Genomic DNA, 20488 nt, shown 5'->3' with positions numbered 1-20488 from the left:
AATCTGATTTGTAGTTCTAGCCTTCTAGAGGATCCCAAACAAGAAGAGTGAAAAAATGCAAGATCTTGACATTGTTGAACAGGCCAGAGGAATAGATTTACAATACTTTTACTTGTTGACAGAAATCAAGAAATACTAGAAGATCCATTCCCCATCATAAAGGAAGAACATTTATTACATAGGTGAAAAGCCAGAAGAGAAAAAAAGAAAAAAGAAAACATAATAAAGGTTTAAACCCAAGCCAACAAAGAGACATGTTTCAGAGGAAAAACATTTATTACGAACATTTTTAGTTCATTAAGTTTAAATTCTGGATTCTCTTTATCTCATTCATTCCACTCCAAACTCATAGGCAAACTCGCAAACTTTCTCAGAATCAGGAAGAGTTTTAGAGACACTGTCCCTTTCCAAACACCTTTTAACCCATAAAATCAGTTTGGGACATTCTTTCTCTACACTGAACTTGCCAAAAGTTTCATAGGCAAGAAACCAACTGTAGAAACCAATTAAAGAAATATCCAAAAATCCAAAGTTTTCTCCTCCAAAATAAGGCTTGTCACCAAGTACTCCCTCTATCAACTTAAGTCCACCTAAATAGTCCTTAACTGCTTGTTCTTGCTCTTCTCCTTTTGTTGCCCATATTTTCACTGCATATTCATGTACCTGCATTATTTACACAATATTCCTACATTAAAACTTAGGAAATTTTTATGTTGAGAAGGACATGATTTATTGTAGTCTCACGGAATACAATAACAAATTATTTGACATAAGGGTATTTTTCTTGATATTTTATAAATGTAGTAGTTTATATGTCAAAGATTGTCTTTTAGACCAGAGTTAAGAAACCAACCAAAAAAAATTACTGGAAGTGATTTCTTCTCATTTGTCTAGATTTTTTTGGACGGAGTTACTCAATATAAAGTACTGATAAAAGATAATAGGCATCCAATAAAAAAATCGAGGTGTTCGAACAAGTTGATCCAAACACCACCATTAAAAATATTATTTTTTAGTTCTTATTTAAACTAAACTTGTGTCCATTAATCAAGTATGCTAAATAATTTGATGCAATGGAAAAAATAAAGAAAGAAAAGAGAAAGAATAAGTTTCTTAATTTTGGACTTACGGTATTACCCATATAGTCAGACCAAAACCAAGCTTGAGCTTTCTCATAAGGATCAGAAGGAATCAATGGACCATTTCCTTTCCAAACTTCATCAATATATTGGACTATAACAAGTGACTCACAAATTGATTTCCCATTGTGAATTAAGACTGGGACTTTCTTGTGAATAGGGTTCATTTCCAAAAGCAGTGGGCTTTTATTGTTCAAATCCTCTTCTTTGTACTCATACTTCACACCTTTTTCTGCAAGTGCAATTCTTGCCCTCATCCCATACATACTGCACCAACAATCCAACAGAATCACTTCTTCTGCCATTTTTTCAGCAAAATTTATCAAGTTCAACAACAAATAATCAACAAAAATTATCTCTTTTTACTTGCTACTGAATGTTGATACGAGGGAATATAAATAATGGGTAATGGTATGGCCAGAGGGGTCACAAAGACAGCAACGTACTTTAAAATATTTACGTTTAAATATCAATCATATTATCTTCCTACCTAATCGTATAAAATATAGATTGTTAATATGCATTATTCACCTTTTCTTATTTGCTTTTACATTCTTTTTTAATATCAATCATTCCACCTAATCGTAAACAAAATTCATCGTTCGTATTATATTCCTTCGGCTTCGGATTGTGGTCATTAATCTTGACATAGTTTAACATATAAAGTAAGTGACTCACTTTAAATTTTATGTCCGTATTTGCCCCCAATATATCATATGTTTATATTCTATATTATTCAATTCCAAGCAGATAGAAAAAACTGATCTCAATATCTCATGAAAGGATCACTAGTATATTTAAAAAGGTCAAGAAACATTATTAGCTTTACAAGATTTGATGGAATATATCCAACTAGCTACAATTTCAGAACATAAACACGCACTTGAAACCCTTGAGCATTTGAAAATTATTGGTAGTTGGTCGATCATGGATACGACGCAAAATTTTGTCCATATCAGAATTAATCACCTATATTAAGATTGTCGTTTTGCAATCATTATAATTATAATCCTTGAAATTTGAACCTTCAATACAAACTTGAGAAAATAATAGAGATGAGCTTGTAAGTAGGGGTGTACCAACCCAACCCTATCGGTTTGGATTGATTTTGTTTTGTCGGATTTTTTCGATTTTTCAGGTTTTTTGTTAATTAAATATTATTTTAATTTTACTTTATTAAATTTTTGATAAGTAAATATATGTTTAGTAAAAATATAAAAAATTGACAAATTATCTATTAAAATATTTTTAAGGGAGAATTTTCTTAGTAACACATAATAGTTATTTTTTTTATTCGTTTGACAATAATTTTTTGTTGATATATATTTTCAAGGTTAACCGAATTAGTAATTAAATATAAAAACCAATATGATACCTAAATAATACTAATTATCACTTCACATTCGAAAAAAGATATAAGAATATAATAGATCTTAACATATGATATGAATATGGACGGACATAGAGATTGACGCATTTCAGTAACACTTGATGAGAACGCGATCATATAACCCATTATTTAAGGTTAATAATTATGGATCATATTAAATATTATATCCCACAAGAGAATCCCAAATATTTTAGATATTCTTTAAAGAAAATTTTATATAAAATCTTAAAAGTATATATAAAAATTATATATTTATATGTCTGTTTGGTTATGATTTTTTTACTCAATACCAAACCAAATCAAACCAAACCTAGTCGGGTCTTTTAATCGGTTTGGTTTGACTTTTCAGTTTGGTGCGATTTTCCGGTTCCGTTTGTACACCCCTACTTGTAAGTTTGGAATAGGTTCAAAAAAGTAGTACTTCAAATATACCTTTCGAGCATTTTTTGTTATTTAAGTTAGGATATTTTCTTGGGAGAAATTCAAAAATAGCCAGATTTACAACTGGTCGTTCAAAAATAGTCCAGTTTCAAAAGTAATCGAAATTTAGCCACTTTTCATGTAAAGATAAATCTGAGCGAAAATACTGTTCAAAACCCGAAAAATACGCCAGTATATTATGCTGGAGTTCCAGCATAAGTATACTTGAACTCCGACATATTATACTGGAGTTCCGAGATAAGTATGCCGGAACTCCAGCATAATATGATGGAGTTCCAACATAAGTACACTAGAACTCCAGCATAATATACTGGAGTTCCAGCAAGTATACCGGTCCATCATAATATACTGGAGTTTGGAGCACCGGTGCTCCAGTCTCCAGTATATTATACTGGAGCCAGCAAAGTATATCGGTCCAGCATAATATGCTGGAGTTCATACACAGGTGCACCGAACTCCAGTATATTATGCTGGATCGGTCTCTTTTGCAGCAAAATAGTGGCTATTTTTATTGACTTGGTAAACGCTGACTATTTTTGAATGACCAGTCCGAAAACTGACTATATCGTACTATTTTTACTATTTTCTTTCATTGTCAAATAGTAAACAAACTCCGTCTTTGAGGGAACTGTGAAATACAAAGAATTTAGCTAGAACTCACATTTAAAGGTACAATTTTTACAGTTCTTCTATTTTTGGTCTATTTTCTAGAATTTGGTGCAATTTATGAGATGCAAGTTTTGCTATTTTTAGTTTACCTTTTTGTGTCTAGTGCAATTTTGCACTGTAGTTTCTGAAATTTTATGGAACTTTTCTAGCGTTACTAGTTAAATTCTTTTTTTCCCCCCACAATTTCGACAAATAGCGTTTGTTAAATATTTGATGAAAAATAAAAGTATAATTTTTTGTAAGCTTAAAGTACCAATAATGCTCAGAGTATTTTTTTTAAGGAATTATTTAAAACATATCCTTAACATAAGGGAAGTATTTTTATAAATCATAAATATTTTTCTATCTTTAGTCAGACTTCTCTGTAACAACATCATTATATAACTGACATTCACTAAAAAAGCCAAGCTTTTTATGGAACCAATTTTCAAGCTATGTTATAATATATGTGTTGCGGAATATCGTGGGTTAACTAGCACATAATCAACACAAAGCAAATAGAGAAAAAAAATCAACACAAGAATTTAACGAGGTTCGGCTAAGACTAATCCTCGGGGCAAAAACAAAGAGAGTTTTCCACTATGAATGAGAAAAGAAGCACAATACAATTTCTAGGATCCCCAATTACAATCCCTATATTTTGATCCCAAAAGGTCCCAAACATATAAGAGAAAGGTTTCCCAATTTGACAAGGACTATAACTTTTCCTTTCCCAAATCTATTAGGACAATGAGTTTTCTTAAACCTATAGGGATTATGGATTTTCTAAAAATACAAGGAAATAATTCAAGACACAAAATAACAAATCTTCCCCTTAGCTTGAATTCTCTTCATCAACAGGAGCAACGTCTCTCTACCTTGCCCTCAGCCCTCGAGAGGGCTCTATTGAGTATTGCACACATCAATCAAGTCTAGGCAATGCCTAAACTTGTTGGCCGGGACTGCCTTGGTCATCATATCAGCTGGATTATCATGTGTAGACACTTTCTCAACATTCAACCCCTTTTGATATAATGTCTCGAATAAAGTGATGTTTGACTTCAATATGCTTCTTCCGCCCATGAAACATCTGATTCTTAGTGTCACACCTCCTTTTCCTACCCCCGGAAAGGTATAAGAGAGTTTTTCCAATTAAAGTGACAATAACCGAAACATGATTATTTATTAGAGTCAAATTCAGAGTCGCCACTTGGGATAATTTAGGGTGTCCTAAGTCATCGGTTTAAAATCCTGAATCGAGGAAAGTTGACTCTTATTTATGGTCTGCGAACACAGAAATTCGGGTAAGGAATTCTGTTAATCCGGGAGAAGATGTTAGGTATTCCCGGGTTCCGTGGTTTTAGCACGGTCACTTTAATCATACCTGACTCAATTAAATTGTCTAATTACTTATTTTAGAACCTATGTGCATCTACTCCTTTACCGTTTTTATTTGCTTAATTACTCTTAATTGAGGAATTATCTAAAAAAAAAATGAGTCACGCGTACGTGTCAAAAGTCGTGTTACGCATACGTGTCCACAATTAATCACGCTTTATTAATATTAAAAAAAGTTTGGCCAAAGTTGCGCGAACGCATACCGCGATTTATTTTTAGAATCATAATTATGTCATGCAAACATGTACATAATCACGATGATAGATTAATTACGCCTAAAGCAAGCTACAATGTTTGTGAAAAATTGCTTGATTTCCTAAATTGTCGATTAAATGTAAAGAGTCAGTGAGTTATAAGAGATTTTGATTGGAGAGGCGGTCTGAGTTTTTTTACCCAATTTTCAAACAATTCGAGAACCAGACTTGAAACTTGGCTGAGACAAAGATATCATTTTTATACTTAAAGAGTCTACATGATTTAGCAACAAAAGCTAACAGAGAACTCAATTTACACACATTTTGCAGAAGCATCAATTCTTGGTTAAAAGGAATTCTAAGCAACTCAAACCGGAAAGTTTACAACTGGGTAGACAAATTAAACATGCAGAATTGCATTACAAGAAACAAAAAGCCTGAGCACGTAGAACAACTGTAAATTTTAGTAACATCGTCAAATAATTAAACGGGTAAATCTATGAAGCACCGCTAAAGAGAATGACCTTTATATTGATGAATAAAGCTGAAAATTTGTAACTCAATCGGAATGACAAATCAACAATCGTTGAACTGAAATGTCGAAATTGTGAACCAGAACCTCGAATCGGCACCGGAAAATTCAAAACCCGAACGCGAATTCAATTAAACCTCACCTCCAACAGTGTTAGCCACGAGGTCACTACAACCCATTCCACAACGAGAATTACCACCACAGTCATTACAGTCAAAGACCAGAAGCTGCCGTTTTTTTTTGAGTGTCTTAGCTTCCATTTTCAAAAGTCCTTCATGGTAAGTTTTTGATAAATGAAATTCCTGGGGCTTCTTTGGGCTAATGTTAGTAAGCGGTGTCCGACCAAAAGCTTTGCCTCCAATAAAAGCAAATGTATCTGCTGCAATGATACTACTGAATGAAATTAAGGTTGCCACAAGCCCCACGGTCCACTGAGTTTGGCCTCCAAAGATGATGACCGCCGTTCTAGCTTTTGTTAGGAATTGCGGCTCCCTTTTTTATTTGTCTTGCTGAAATCCTTTTTCTCTTTTTGTTAGGTCTAGGTCTACGAATTGAAATCTTGGGAAAAGTTTCTATAATTGAGTATTTTATATTGTGGTGAGAATGGATGATGATCATTGGGTTAAAAGGAAATAGACGACTAAGATTAAATCTTGCACTTAAGTGGGCTAATGAGTTGGGAAGAATGAGCTAAGGGTAATTGGGTTGGACCACATTTTTTGGGTTTGAACTTAGGTTAAAAAGACCAAATAATACAATGTATCTATAAAAATGTATAAATCACTCTAAATTAAAATAAACTAATATAAAACTAAATACTACGAGTGAAACTATTTTTTTTTGTATTTTCAAATGTTATAATACTATAAATATAAATATACTAATTGACTTTAGCCTAAAGATGAAAAATATTTTTGTAATTTTTATTTTTTTGTTATAAAAATAAAGTAAAAGAGTCAAAACTATTTAATATACCGATATTAAACCTAAATTAAATATTTACGCTAAAATGTGTTAAATCTTGGGGAGGGTCAAAAATTACATGTCTACACTTAGTAAGATGAATGGCCCTCTGACTGTCACAAAAAAACTTGTGTCTTCTTCTGAGCTAGTCCAAGATCAATTACCAAGCCTTGTAGCCAAATAGCCTCTTTAACTGCTTCCGTAATCGCCATATACTCAGCTTCTGTGGTAGACAAAGCAACAACAGACTGCAAAGTCGTCTTCCAACTGATGACACTACCAGAAAGAGTAAAAACATAACCTGTGAGAGATCTTCTCTTATCCAAGTCCCCTGCGTAATCTGAATCGACATAGCCAATTAATGATTCACTCAACTTGTCTTTGTAAAAAGTCAAGCCTACATCCACTTCACCGCTTGCCTAACATTGGACACGCCATGTATCTACTCACAACACTAACAACATATGAAATGTCAGGGCGAGTGCAAACCATAACATACATAATGCTACCTACAACACTCGAATATAGAACACTAGACATCTGCTCCATCTCCTCGTCTGTTTTTGGTGACATGTCTGCAGACGACTTGAAATGGGAAGCAAAAGGAACAGGCACAGATTTAGCACCTATCATAGTAAATCTCTTGAGAACCTTCTCAATATAGGACCGTTGGGACAACATCAACTTTCCAACCCTTCTATCTCGAGTAATCTCCATCCCCAATATCTTCTTTACAACACCTAAATCCTTCATCTCAAACTCCTCACCTCGTTGCTTCTTCAATCGGGTAATATGTGACATGCTTTTAGCAACAATAAGCATGTCATCCACATATAACAACAAATATATGTGAGCATGTGATTTTTGCCCTATATGAATTATTCCCATAAATTCAAACAAAATATTTTTTTCCCATTGTTTGTAATTTCGTGGATTTTTGTAGCATTTTTTTGTTAATTGCTTGCATTCGTCCGTGCACATTTATTTTATTTATTTCAAGAAAATACAAAAAATACATTGTATTTGCATTTAGAATTTAGTTTTGCATTTTTAAAATAATCAGTAATTTAGTTGTGTTACAAAAAATAGAAAAATCACAAAAATAACTCATTTTTGTATTTAGCTTCGAATTTTGTAGTTTTCTTTTAATTTGATAATTAATTAGTTGTGGTAAGTATTATTTTGAGCAATGAGTCTAATTTGGTTTATTAATTAATTTAGGTTTTAACTTTTAATTTGAAAAGGAAAGATTTTGAAAATTGAAAGAAAAAGAAAATGAAAGAAATTGAAAGAGAGGTCTGATTTTTGGGCTTTTTATAATTAGATCTTCCCCAAGCCCAATCGATCCCACCCAGAAAACCCGTCCAATTTGGCCCAAATTACCTTCAACCCGATCCAGCCTTTGTAGCTTAACCAAACGACGTCGTTTGGAGTTCCCCATTCAAGTTCAATCCCAACCCTTCATCTCAGTGCATCCAATGGCTAGGAGCACTTCCCCCACTTTAATTAAAAGTGTCCGAAAATCCATGTATTAACCTAAGACTATGCTTCATCTTCTCTCTCTCGCCTCTTTATCTTCACTGCCGCCCACCACCCACCGGAATTCGCCACTGGTGGCGGCGGATCTCCAAACTCCACCAAATCTTGACCATATAACCCCTGTTGTTTTCCCATTCCTAGTCCACCATTAGTTTTACCCAAAGACTACCCAATCCGTCCAAATCTTAAATCTAAGTTTGGATCCCTAAAGCCCAAAATCGACTCCGTTTGATTCCATGGCATGCATGACCATAGGCCTCCGTTCTTTCAAATTTGAAGTTGATTCAACGTGAATTGACACTGCTCATTTGTTCTTGACAAAGAACAAGTGGTTAGCATCAATTTCGTTTAAATCAAGATGTCCAATATTGTTTCGGGTTTTACTGGGTAAGTTTTCTTTTTTTTTTCTTCTTCTGTCCGTATTTGTTTACTTCACCTCTTATCCCTCTTCTTTTATTCTCCTTTCTTTAGTTAGTTTTCTTGTTTTGACTGAAATTTGAGCAAGATTCTGAACTTAGGTTTTTCCCCTAGATTAATTTTTGTGTTCGTTTTGTTGTTCAGTTTTTTTTTCGAGGTTTAAAGGTCTATTCTCTGATTTTGTTAATGACATGCTTGAACCTCTGATTTTGCTTTTTGTTTTAATCTCATAAGTTTAATTTAATTAGGTCGTTTCGATTTAATAACCTAATTCACTCTATGCTTGATTATGTAATTAATCAGTCGTGTAGTTAAATTTTAGTTTTCAAATAAGTGTTTGTTTCCTTCTGCTCTTGGTAAAATCAGAATCTAGTTGGATCAGTTGTTGTTTGGGCCCTGGGTTCAATTCCGACCCATGTTCAAAGAACATCCCATTTACTTAAAGGTCAATTTGACCCATTTGGTTTTTGAAGTAAAAAGCAGGGGTTTAAAGAGTATTTTGGGTAGTTTAGCATAGGGAATCTATTATAACTGATTTAGGAAGCTTCCTAGAAGTAGGGTTAAGGGCAACTCTGAAAAACTGATTTTAAATTAAGGGCATAATAGAAAAAATGAGAATTGGAAAGGGATTTAAGTGCAATAAACTGACTCACTTTCTGCTGCCTTAAAAGCTCCTTATAAAAGGACTGTTTCTTCATACACAAGCCAGATTTGGAGGGATTAAAAAGTACTGAAAAGCACAAACGGCTGAGGGAGTGATTCTGAAAATGCATTGAAATTTCTGCATCTTTTTTGGGGTGGAAATTGGTTCTGGATTTGTTCCTAGTCTTGAGTGTCAACTGGAATTCAAAAAGCTTAAAAGAACTCTTGTTTTATCTGGGTAAAGATGGTTTAAAAAAGCTGAAATTGCTGAATTTTTGGAAGCTGTGTGACTTGATTTTACTGCTGATCTGTGCCGTACCTGTTAGCTTGGTGCTGCTTAAAGCTCATTCTCAAGTTCTCTGTTTATCTTTGCTGTAATAAGTATTTCTTCAGCTGTAATGACTACTGAAGTGCAGAAGTTAATGAAGATAATTTTGTTTAGATTTTAGTTTGTACACGGCCTTTTGAGCTGAATCATTCCTTTTCTCATTCTGTCCCTCTCATCTCTCTCTCATTATGTGTTAGTTTGATGTGATTAATCCCTCACTCATTAGATTATCTAGTGATCAACACTTGCTAATCCATGCTTTAAATGTTCTGTGTAATAGTTAAGGTTATTACCATGAAAAGAATCAGCATGTTTACTCTGTTTCTTTCTGCTGAATTGGGGTGTAACTGGACTTGTGATTAATGCTGTAATACTCTTTTGAAAAGGATCCGATGGCCACTTCTGATAGTAACATAGAGCTAGTGATTGTGTGTGGTATTTGAAGGCTAATGTGTGAAGATTCACCATATGTTGGTTTAACTATTATGCGTTTAATATATCAGCATATGTAAAATTGGTATATGAATGTTAGTAAAGAGGAATCTGTGAGTTTAATGTTGAAGGTTTTTCATAAAATTAGTCCATTGTTGGCTTGGGTCTAATGTTCTACAGTTGAGGTTTGCATTAGGCGTTGAGTTCTATATGGTTTTTTGATGAAATCAGTTGGCTTAACATAAATTGAAGTTTAATAATCAAAGTATGAATGTAAGATGGTTTAAAAGCATTTAATGTCTCTTGCATCTCAAGCTGCTAGGTACTGATGATTAGGTTCATTTGGCGTTTCTCTTAGGTTTGTATGTCAATCTTGCTTCGTGTAGGCTTGATCTTTGGTCCCCTGCCTTCAGCTTGCATTTTTGTAAAGTTTGGGCCTCTTTCGGGCCTGAACTTCGAAGCTATTGTGAAACAAAGGGGGTTTGCAGCCTCACGACTCTGTTAGGCATGGGCTCAGTCCCGTTACTTTCTGCATCAATATGGAGATTTTCAATAAATTGTTGGGCCTGCTGCCAGACCCAGGCTCTTTTTGAATAGCTAATGGATCAGATTTTCCTCTTTATTGGCCCTTTGATTAACGATTTAAGTTCGAACATTATTTCAGAAGTAGTTTTAATTTCTTTAAGCCTTATTTAATTAGTATATCCTTATAGTTAATTTGAGGTGTGCCATACTAGCCAAACATATGATTTATGGCCCTCACTTAATTAATTTTAATCCTTTAGAAATCGAAGTGTGCCATTTAGCGAATTTTCCATGACCCTCGCAAACTTGAAAGTGCGTAGTTGCTTTAGGCGCGTAATTTTAAATTAACTTCCTTAAACTCGGGTGTGCATTTCATGTGACCCAAATCCAAATCTCAACAACGTTAGATAAAATGTGTCGCAGACTGTGGGTGCATTTCATGTGGCGTGGTCCAAGGCGTGTTTTAAATAGCGTTGAATCTTCTTAAAAATGATTAAAAGCAGTTAATAAATTAAAATCTATCATAGGCTAAAACAAGTATTAAAATCAAGTAAATAGCCAAATATAACAGTTGAGCGACCGTGCTAAAATTACGGAACCCGGGAACGCCTAACATCTTCTCTGAGGTTAACAGAATTCCTTACCTGGATTTCTGTGTTCGCGGACTGTAAAATAGAGTCAATCTTTCCTCGATTCAGGATTTGAACCGGTGACTTGGGACACCATAAATTATCCCATGTGACGACTCTGATTTTAATTTAAATAATCCCGTTTCGATTGTCACTTAAATTGGAAAAAACTCCCTTATACCCTCCCTGGGTGTAGGTAAAAAGGAGGTGTGACAGCTCTGGTGACTCTGCTGCGGATCGAACCCAGAATCTCTGGTTCAAGGTTCAGAATTCGAGCTTAGAATAATTGTTATATTTGGCTTTAATTATTATCTGGTTTTATTCACATGTTTGGACCTAATGTGCGAAATGTTGCTTTTTACCGCTTTGATATTGGTGAATTGTATATAAATTGTTACGAATGCCTCCTCTCTCTGAGTCTTCTAAATCATTTGAGAAGGGGGCACTTTGTGTAGCTTCCCTTCTGTTAGAGTCATATCCCAAATTTAGAACGAGGTTCGGACAAGTTGCAAAGCCGGTGAAGCTTCTGTATTCCCGGTACACAGCCCCCCCGGCTCGAGATGTCCGCTCGGGTAAGCCAGGTCTAGAACAACAAACCTAGGTTTTCAAACCTAGTATAACATAGCCTCATGCTGGATCCTAGTAGGAACGCTTGTCTGAATCATGTGCATTTTTGACTTTGGGAACTCAACACAGGAGTTGAGTCCGTCTAGGACAGGTGCACCTAAAATCAAAAGACCATCATGATGCATTTTCCTTGCTTCTTGCGCATTTATTTGATTCGGACTGCATGTTGACTGGCTTCTAGAATAAGGGAAAAATTGAGAAAAACCAAATTGAGGTGAGAGAGAGGAAATTACCTGCTTGTGGAAAACCTGGTGTCCAAAATACCACGAAACTCTACCAAAATTTTTTTTAAAAAAGGAAAAAAAGCTATTTTTTTTAAAAAAGTTGGTGTTTTTGTTGCGTCAAAATTGGCGGAGCTACGCAAGTTTGATTCTTACCGGACGTGGGAAACGTAGGCAACCCTCATTGGGTCCAACTACTTTTGCAAAAATAACTGAAAAAATATGAAGTGTCGCTGTTTTGACATAAATAAATTAGGTGGAGTCATTCTTATCCAAAGTAGCCAAAAATGCCCCAAAAGGGCACCGGAAGGTTGTTTTTGCAAGAATAGCCATCTAGGGCCTTTTTCAAATTTTGGTTGATTAACAAAAACAACCCTAAAATTGTTTTTTTATCTTGAGGCGCTGAAGGGTTGTATTCGCAAGAATGTTTGTTTTTAAAATTTTACGAAAATAAGTGTTTTTCTTTTGAGTCAAAGCAAATCACAGTCTTTTAATCAATCACCTTAAATAAAGTGTAGGGTGAGCACAACTGAAAATGAACCTTTTGCAGTCCGCGAGGAAATCCCGTTAGAGCTACATATATGGTGGCATGATTTGGGAGAGGTCAGTAGAAAAATTGTGATAAAAGCTTTGGGTGGTCTGGTTGGTCTTCTGAAGATTAAGCTAAGGAAGGATATAATTGAGGCCTTGATACCCTTCTGCGATCCAGCACATAATGTGTTCCACTTTGCTGAACTCCTACGCTTGAGGAGATAGCGGGTTACGCTGGTTTCAGTGGGAATCTAAGAAATCAATATCCGGTGGCACCTAGGATAGTAACTCCTCATAAGTTTCTGGACCTGCTAAGCATCAGTCGGGAAGTTCAATACAGGAATTTGGCTCAGGGGTTCTGCACATTCTATTTCTTGTACCGACGTTACGGGAATCCTCGTGGTTTTGAGATGCCAGATACCGGTTTTATTCACTCAAAAAACAAAGATAAGTGGGAAGCTCGGCGAGGATTAGCTTTTATAGTGGCATTCCTGGGTGTTTTGATTTGTCCCAGAAAAGATGGGAACATAGAGTTGGGGCTTGTGGGGATAGCCGACTTCATGACTAAGAAGGCAAATGGCACCATTGTATCGATGATCTTGGCGGAAATTTACCAAGCCCTAACTATTTGCCGAGAAGGGGGAAAGTTCTTTGAGGGATGCAATATGCTTTTACAACTCTGGATGGAGGAACACCTTTGCCACCGTCTGGGATACATGAATTGTGGCATGACCGGTCTTGAGTGCATTGAGAAACATGAAAAACGGGTGGAAGGTTATGAGTTCTCGGATGGTACGGAAGCATGGTATGCACACTTCAGCTCCCTAACTGCAAACAAGATAAATTGACATTCGGTTGGCTCTCAGTCAGTGAGGTCATTTATATGTTGGCCGAGGTGTGTTTCCTTCTATTGATGGGCCTCCGGAGCATCCAGTGTTATGCCCCGCATAGAGTTCTACGTCAGTTAGGCAGATACCAGACCATCCCACATGATGAGGACTTGAGTCGGCAGGTCATTGAGTTGGAACCAAGAGTCACTTTTCTAGAAGAAAGGGTGCGTCGGATTTGGCATCAATATAGGTTCTTAGAGCCAAAGAACCAGGTACGAGATCTATCCAGAGGCGAGTTGGATCCTAGTTACACAACTTGGTACGGTAAAAGGTCCCAAACCCATCTAGAGCCCGAACGGACCGTAAAAAGGCCCCATGTCCAACAATTCACCGATGGAGCACAAGTGCAATGGGATTGGTTGGCCAAAAAAATGAGTATAGGGCTACCATAAGCAAGCTGGAAAAACAAGTCAAGGATCTTCAATTTAGGAATGGTTTGCAAGCCGCCGCGGATGAGGGCGAGAAGAAAAATCTAGCCAAAGAAAATGGCGCCCTTCGAGCACAAATTTGGGAAATAAAAATAACAGCCGAAAACTCCGCCAGAAGTGCAAAGGATGGAAAGCTTATAGACAACCTTAGGCGGAAGGTGAGTGAGTATGGTTTTGATCTGAACAAAGCAGAGGGTGAACTAGCAAGGGCTCGAACAAAATTGGCTAAGAATGCGGAGGAACGAGCACGCTTGGTTAAACAGTTAAAAGAGAAATATGACAATGAGGTTGTAGGTTTGAAGAAAAAGATCACCGTCCTTGAGAACAAAATGATCAAGCAGGCAAAAGACTTTAAAGCAGAAAGAGAACACTGTTATGCAGCGATGGCATAGTTAGAAAGAGATCTGCAATAACTTCAAGAACAAAATCATACAGCTGGATAAACTTTGGAAGCTAGGACCCAACAGATTGGGCGTTTGTTGCAAGAAAAGGGCATCATAAGGCAAAGTGTCAGAAGGATTGCCGACTACATCACAATGAAATGCAGTGAGTGTGAGGACATGACCAGATCCATGTTTTTTGCCACTGTAATGACCTTTGTCCGCCAGATAATGAAGGATCTCTATCACCTCCAAGGGGATCTGGCGCGTAGGACCGTGGCGAGATCGACTGATGTCCCGCGGGCCCCCGGAGTAGTTGAGGCATTGATGTATTCATGATTTTTATTCGAGTCTGTATTTTCGTCTTTCTATTGGAGTCTGTTAGTCTATTTTTGAGTTTGTATTTTCGTTTTTCTATTGGAGTCTGTTAGTTCCCCTTTTTCGAGTCTGTTAGTTTTTATGATTAAATTTGGTAGGATGAGTCGTTGTAATCAAAACGTTTTTATTTTATGAAAATTTAAAAATCCCCAAAATGTTTTTGTTATTTATTTTTACACTTATCCCCTAGAACTACATTTGGTCTGATTCATGCGGCATCATGAGACGTAGGCAATCCCCATAGGATTCGATCATAACCAAAAAGAAAAACAAAAAAGAGGAAAAAAAAGAAAAAGAAAGAGAGAGAGAGAAAACTGTGGGAAGGGAACGATGGCCAAACAATGAGAGAAAATGAGAGAATGAAGAACAACGAGAAATCAAGCAAAGAAAAGCAGGAGTGGAAAAGAGAGAAGTTGTAAAATGGAAATTAAGGAAAGCCAGGATGACGCAAGCAACCGATCAAATGCATAATAGAAATGGCTAACTGTGTAGGTGCATTGCATCCCCATTTTGCGGTTGCCTATCTGTTAAGCTCTAATCGCTAATAAGTTTGTTGTTGAAAATCAGTACAGGCAGGTGGTTAGTTTGTTTGACATTCTGGCAACTCATCCATACAACACCAGGTCCAAAAATAAGTTGATCATGGTTAACCAAAAACTGGATGCAAGTGTTCTTGATCCGTCGAGAGAGGGGGAAGAGTCTGATGTTAATTTGAAAGAGGAAGTGTATAAGCTGAAACAACAGATGTCAGAGATGTACCAGGCATGGGTAAAAAGGAATCCACTACCATCCTACCCCGCCAACCCTGCTTTCGTCCCACCGTTGGCTCAATCCCAGGAACCTCCCACTATTGATTCATCTCCAGGCTTTCCCATTTACCACACTACCAAGGCACCACTTCCCAAACACCACAAGCTCCACCAACCAAACCAATTCCATACCCTCCCCTACCAGCCACCCCTATTTTCATGGCACGCCCACTTTCTACACTTCACCGATCCTCCAGTGAGCCTTTATTCCAGACTCAAGATAACCAATACTATCCCCCAGAGCCTACTTTCAAGGCCCCAGAACCTTACTCCTACACTCCTCGTTTCGAACTCCCTGTTGAGATTGAGAAAACACCTAAAAATCCAGAACAGGAGGAAATATTCAGGAAGGTTAAGAGCTTTGAACAGTCATTCAGAAACATGCAGGGATTGGGAGGCCATGTGAGCGTGGCCTACAAAGATATGTATCTATTTCCCGATTTTTAACTGCCAGTGGGATTCAAGATGCCCAAATTCGATCTATATGATGGGCAAGGAGACCCGGTGGCAAATTTGAGGGGATTCTGCAGTAAAATGAGAGGAGTCGGTAGGAAAGAAGAGCTGTTGATGGCATACTTTAGTCTGAGTTTGAGCGGCGCGACATTGGAATGGTACACTCGGCAAGATCACAGCAGATGGTACACATGAGATGATTTGGTCCAAGCATTCGCTTGTCATTTCCAATACAGCCTCAAGATCATTTCATATCGTTTGTCTCTAACTAAGATTTAGAAGAAGCCTAGTGAGAGTTTCAGGGAGTACATTTTTCATTGGAGAGAACAAGCGGCAAGAGTTGAACCTCCGATTAAAGAAAGCGAAATGGTAGATTATTTTCTGCAGGCCCTAGAGCCCACTTACTACGGCCATCTGGTATCGGCCATAGGTAAGTCCTTCATGAGGTAGTGAAGATGGGTGGCATGGTGGAATAAGGGCTTAAATCAAACAAAATAATGAGTTACTTGGCAATTAAGGCAACTACCCAAGCCATTCAGAATGGTACTGGGGGATTAATCGGAAAGAAGAAGAAAAAAGATGTGGAAACAATTGATTCAGGATCATGGTTTGGACCTAGGGGCCCCTCCCATCATTATAATCAGCCTTGACTCCACCACCAAACCTACACCCAAACCCCGTATAATCCACCCCAGCATTACTTCCCATCACCAGACCCTCATTTTTCTATCCACCACGCCCAAACATACACTTAACCTCCTGCCCACGCACAATGGCATGCGCCAGCCCCACAAAACACCTACCCAGCTCCACAAAATGCCTACCCACCCCCACGAGCCTACTGAAACCCTCCTGACTCAGGTTTTCGTCCCAATCAAGCACTTAAGAATGAGAGGTTGCAGCGGAAGAAAACCTTCACCCCATTGGGAGAGTCCTATACTAGTTTGTTCCACAGACTGAGGCAATTGGATATGCTGAGGCCAATTGAGTTGAAATTGCCAAACCCTCCTCCAATGAATCTTGATTACTCTGTAAGCTGTGAATATTGTTCTGGTACTCCGGAGCATGATACGGAGAAGTGCTGGCACTTGAAAAATGCTATCCAGGAGCTTATTGACACTAACCGGATTGAAGTCCAAACTCCAGAGGCACCCAACATCAACCAAAACCCACTACCAACCCATCAGGAGACAAACATGATTGAGATAGTACATAAGGGAGGGGAGCCCAAGAAGCCTTCACATACCGTCATGATGATTTGGTCCAGTGAGGTCAAGCCAGTTAAAAAACCAATAGTTGAAGGATCAGTAAACAAGTTGAGCGGGACAAACGGTGAACCATCTGTGGTAGTCAAGAAAGGGTCCCCAAGTGATGTTGCAACAAAACAAGAAAGGTCAAAAGTGGTTGTGCCGGGAGTGGCAAACAAGCCTATCATAATTGTAAAGGGTGCCCGCACGGATTCTGTCATCATCAAGCCTATAACCCAGTTGCCGATAGTCAACAACAAGGCTATCCCGTGGAATTATGAATGGGTGACAGTGACCTACAAGGGAAAGGAAGTGAAAGAAGAAGTCAACGAGGCCCATGGATTAACTCGTTTGGGAAGATGCTTTGCCCCAGAAGAGCTAAGGAAAGCTAAAACCTCCAAAGATAACCCAGTTCTAGTGAAGATAGCTGTAACTGAAGAAGAGGCGGAGGAGTTTTTGAGAAAAATGAAGGTACAAGACTATTCCATCATGGATTAGTTGAGAAAGACGCCTGCTCAGATTTCCCTTTTGTCATTATTAATCCACTCAGACGAGCATCGTCGGGCCTTGATGAAAATTCTGAACGAGGCTCATGTTCCCGACAAAATCTCAGTGAGCCATCTGGAAAAGATCGCCAACAAAATATTTAAAGTGAACAGGGTTACTTTCTCTGATGATGAGTTGCCTGCGGAAGGTACCGAGCACAACAGAGCTCTCTATCTTACGGTGAAATATGAAGATTCCAAGGTTACCAGGGTATTGGTTGACAATGGTTCCAGTGCAAACATTTGCCCTCTCTCTACACTAAACAAATTGTAAGTGGATGATGTGAGGATTTACAAGAACAACATCTGTGTTCGGGGATTTGACGGTGGAGGGAAAGATTCAGTTGGTGATATAGTTCTTGAATTGATAATAGGACCGGTTGAATTCACCATGGAGTTCCAGGTGCTGGATGTAACCGTCTCCTACAATCTTCTATTAGGTCGACCTTGGATTCATGCCGCTAAACAGTCCCGTCCACTCTACACCAGATGGTCAAGTTCGAATGAGATAAACAAGAGATCGTCGTGCATGGCGAGGATAATTTGTGTGCCCACAGTGATTCCGTTGTCCCGTTCATTGAGGTTGAAGATGACAAAGGGCCTTGGGTCTATTAGGTTTTTGAAATAGTGTCGGTTGAAAAAATTCCAGAAGGGAACTGCATTCCAACTCCAAAGGTAACCGTGGCATCAATCATGGTGGCCTTTGAAATGTTGAAAAATGGTTTTATACCTGGTAAGGGTTTGAGTGCATCTCTGCAGGGTATCATACAGCCGGTGTCTCTCCCAAAAAACTTGGGTACATTTGGTCTGGGATTCAAACCCACAGCCGCAGATGTGAAAAGGGCTAGAAAGTTGAAACAGAGGGCGTGGGCACTTCCAAAGCCTATCCCACGTCTCTCCAGGTCGTTTGTCAAGCCCGATGCCAGGAAACGCCCTGCGACAACAGTTCCCAGTTCTGTGGTTGACATTGATGAAGAGTTAATTGAAAGGTTCGAGAGGTTGTTCGACGATGTGAACATGGTGGAAGTTGGAAAAAGTTCTAGCAAAGCAGATGTGCAGTTTGTTGGGCCGAGTGCAAAGCTTAACAATTGGGAGGCTACTCCTCTCCCTACCCGGAAGGAGTTTTGGTAGTTTGCTTTGCTTTTTTTCAGTTTATCTGGATTATTCCAGGGTTGTAATTCGGATTCTATGTTCCGTCCGTTTGGATGTATAAACCCTGTCATCTTTTAATTTCAATGAAATGCAATTTCCTTTTTCATCATTCCTGATAGTTTTATTTTTGTTTTCTTTCTTCCTTGTACAGTTCTTTTTATGCTGGTTTGAATGACATGACATGCATAAGGAATCTTTGGCCTAGTCTTAAAAGTCAATCTAATTCTGAAATAATAATTCAAGAAATGGAGTGTGAGGATGTTGAATCGGAATATGATGGGGATAAGGCATTTGAAGAGATTAGTAAAGAACTAAGTCATTTCGAGGAAAAACCCAAGACTAACCTGAATGATACGGAAGCAATTAATTTAGGGGATCCAGATAATGTCAGAAAAACTAAGATAAACATCCATCTTGAACCGCAAATCAGGGAAGAGATAATTAAAGCACTATTTGAATATAAAGATATTTTTGCATGGTCATATGACAATATGCCGAGTCTAAGCATTGATTTGGTGGTTCACAAATTGCCCACTGACTCGGCATTTCTTCCCGTTAAGCAGAAGTTGAGAAAGTTCAAAACCAACATGAGTGTGAAGATTAAAGAAGAGGTCACAAAGCAGTTTGATGCAAAGGTCATTCGAGTCACGCGGTATCCCACTTGGTTAGCCAATGTTGTTCCTGTGCCAAAGAAGGATGGTAAGACCAGAGTGTGTGTTGATTACCGTGATCTCAATAAGGCAAGTCCAAAGGATAACTTCCCACTACCAAATATCCACATTTTGATTGATAATTGTGCCAAGCATGAGATTGGGTCTTTTGTGGATTGCTATACGGGCTATCATCATATCTTAATGGATGAGGAAGATGCGTAAAGATGGCATTCATCACGCCATAGGGGACATATTGCTATTGAGTCATGCCTTTTTGGTTTGAAAAATGCTGGGACAACTTACATGAGAGCAATGACGACTATATTCCATGACATGATACACAAGGAGATTTAGGTCTACGTGGATGATGTGATCATAAAGTCCAGGAAGCAGTCTGACCACGTCAGAGATTTGAGGAAATTTTTCCAGAGGCTTCGCAGGTACAATCTTAAGCTTAACCCCACCAAGTGCGCATTTGGCGTTCCATCTAGAAAACTGTTGGGATTCATAATCAGCCGTCGAGGTATTGAATTGGATCCGCCAAAGATCAAAGCTATCCAAGAATTTTCACCTCCAAGGAATAAGACTGAGGTGATGAGTCTGTTAGGGAGGCTGAACTACATCAGCAGGTTTATTGCTCAGCTCACGATAACTTGTGAGCCTATCTTCAAGCTGTTGAAGAAGGATGCTGCGGTCAAGTGAACAGATGAGTGTCAAGAAGCATTTGATAAGATAAAGGGGTATTTGTCAAACCCACCTGTGTTGGTCCCACCAGAACCGGGGAGACCTTTGATTCTGTATTTGACGGTCTTGGACAATTCATTTGGTTATGTGTTGGGTCAGCATGACATCACCAACAGGAAGGAGCAAGCCATCTATTATCTCAGCAAGAAGTTCACATCTTATGAGGTTAAGTACACTCACCTTGAAAGGACATGTTGCGCCCTAACTTGGGTA

The 20488-nt window shown here is 38.0% G+C and overlaps 1 protein-coding gene across 1 annotated transcript; it reads right to left on the bottom strand.

Annotated features, from left to right (window-relative positions):
• Positions 1 to 48: 48 nt before the first annotated feature.
• Positions 49 to 1538, bottom strand: LOC104210455 (probable glutathione S-transferase parC). Its single transcript, XM_009759355.2, has 2 exons — positions 1130 to 1538; positions 49 to 663 (listed from the first exon to the last, which is right to left on the bottom strand). The coding sequence occupies exons 1-2, from the start codon at positions 1442 to 1444 to the stop codon at positions 331 to 333; spliced, it is 648 nt and encodes a 215-aa protein (XP_009757657.1). The 5' UTR covers positions 1445 to 1538; the 3' UTR covers positions 49 to 330.
• Between the last annotated feature and the right edge of the window lie 18950 nt (positions 1539 to 20488).

Source organism: Nicotiana sylvestris, chromosome 6, assembly GCF_000393655.2.
Source record: "Nicotiana sylvestris chromosome 6, ASM39365v2, whole genome shotgun sequence".
In the NCBI taxonomy this organism is placed as follows: Eukaryota; Viridiplantae; Streptophyta; class Magnoliopsida; order Solanales; family Solanaceae; genus Nicotiana; species Nicotiana sylvestris.
This window is presented reverse-complemented; position numbering and strand designations above follow the sequence as displayed.

Coding starts and splice junctions, on each gene's coding strand:
- LOC104210455 (XM_009759355.2), bottom strand. CDS start 1,444: ATGGCAGAAGAAGTGATTCTGTTGGATTGTTGGTGCAGTATGTATGGG. Junction 664..1,129: donor CTGACTATATGGGTAATACC/GTAAGTCCAAAA, acceptor TAAATAATGCAG/GTACATGAATATGCAGTGAA.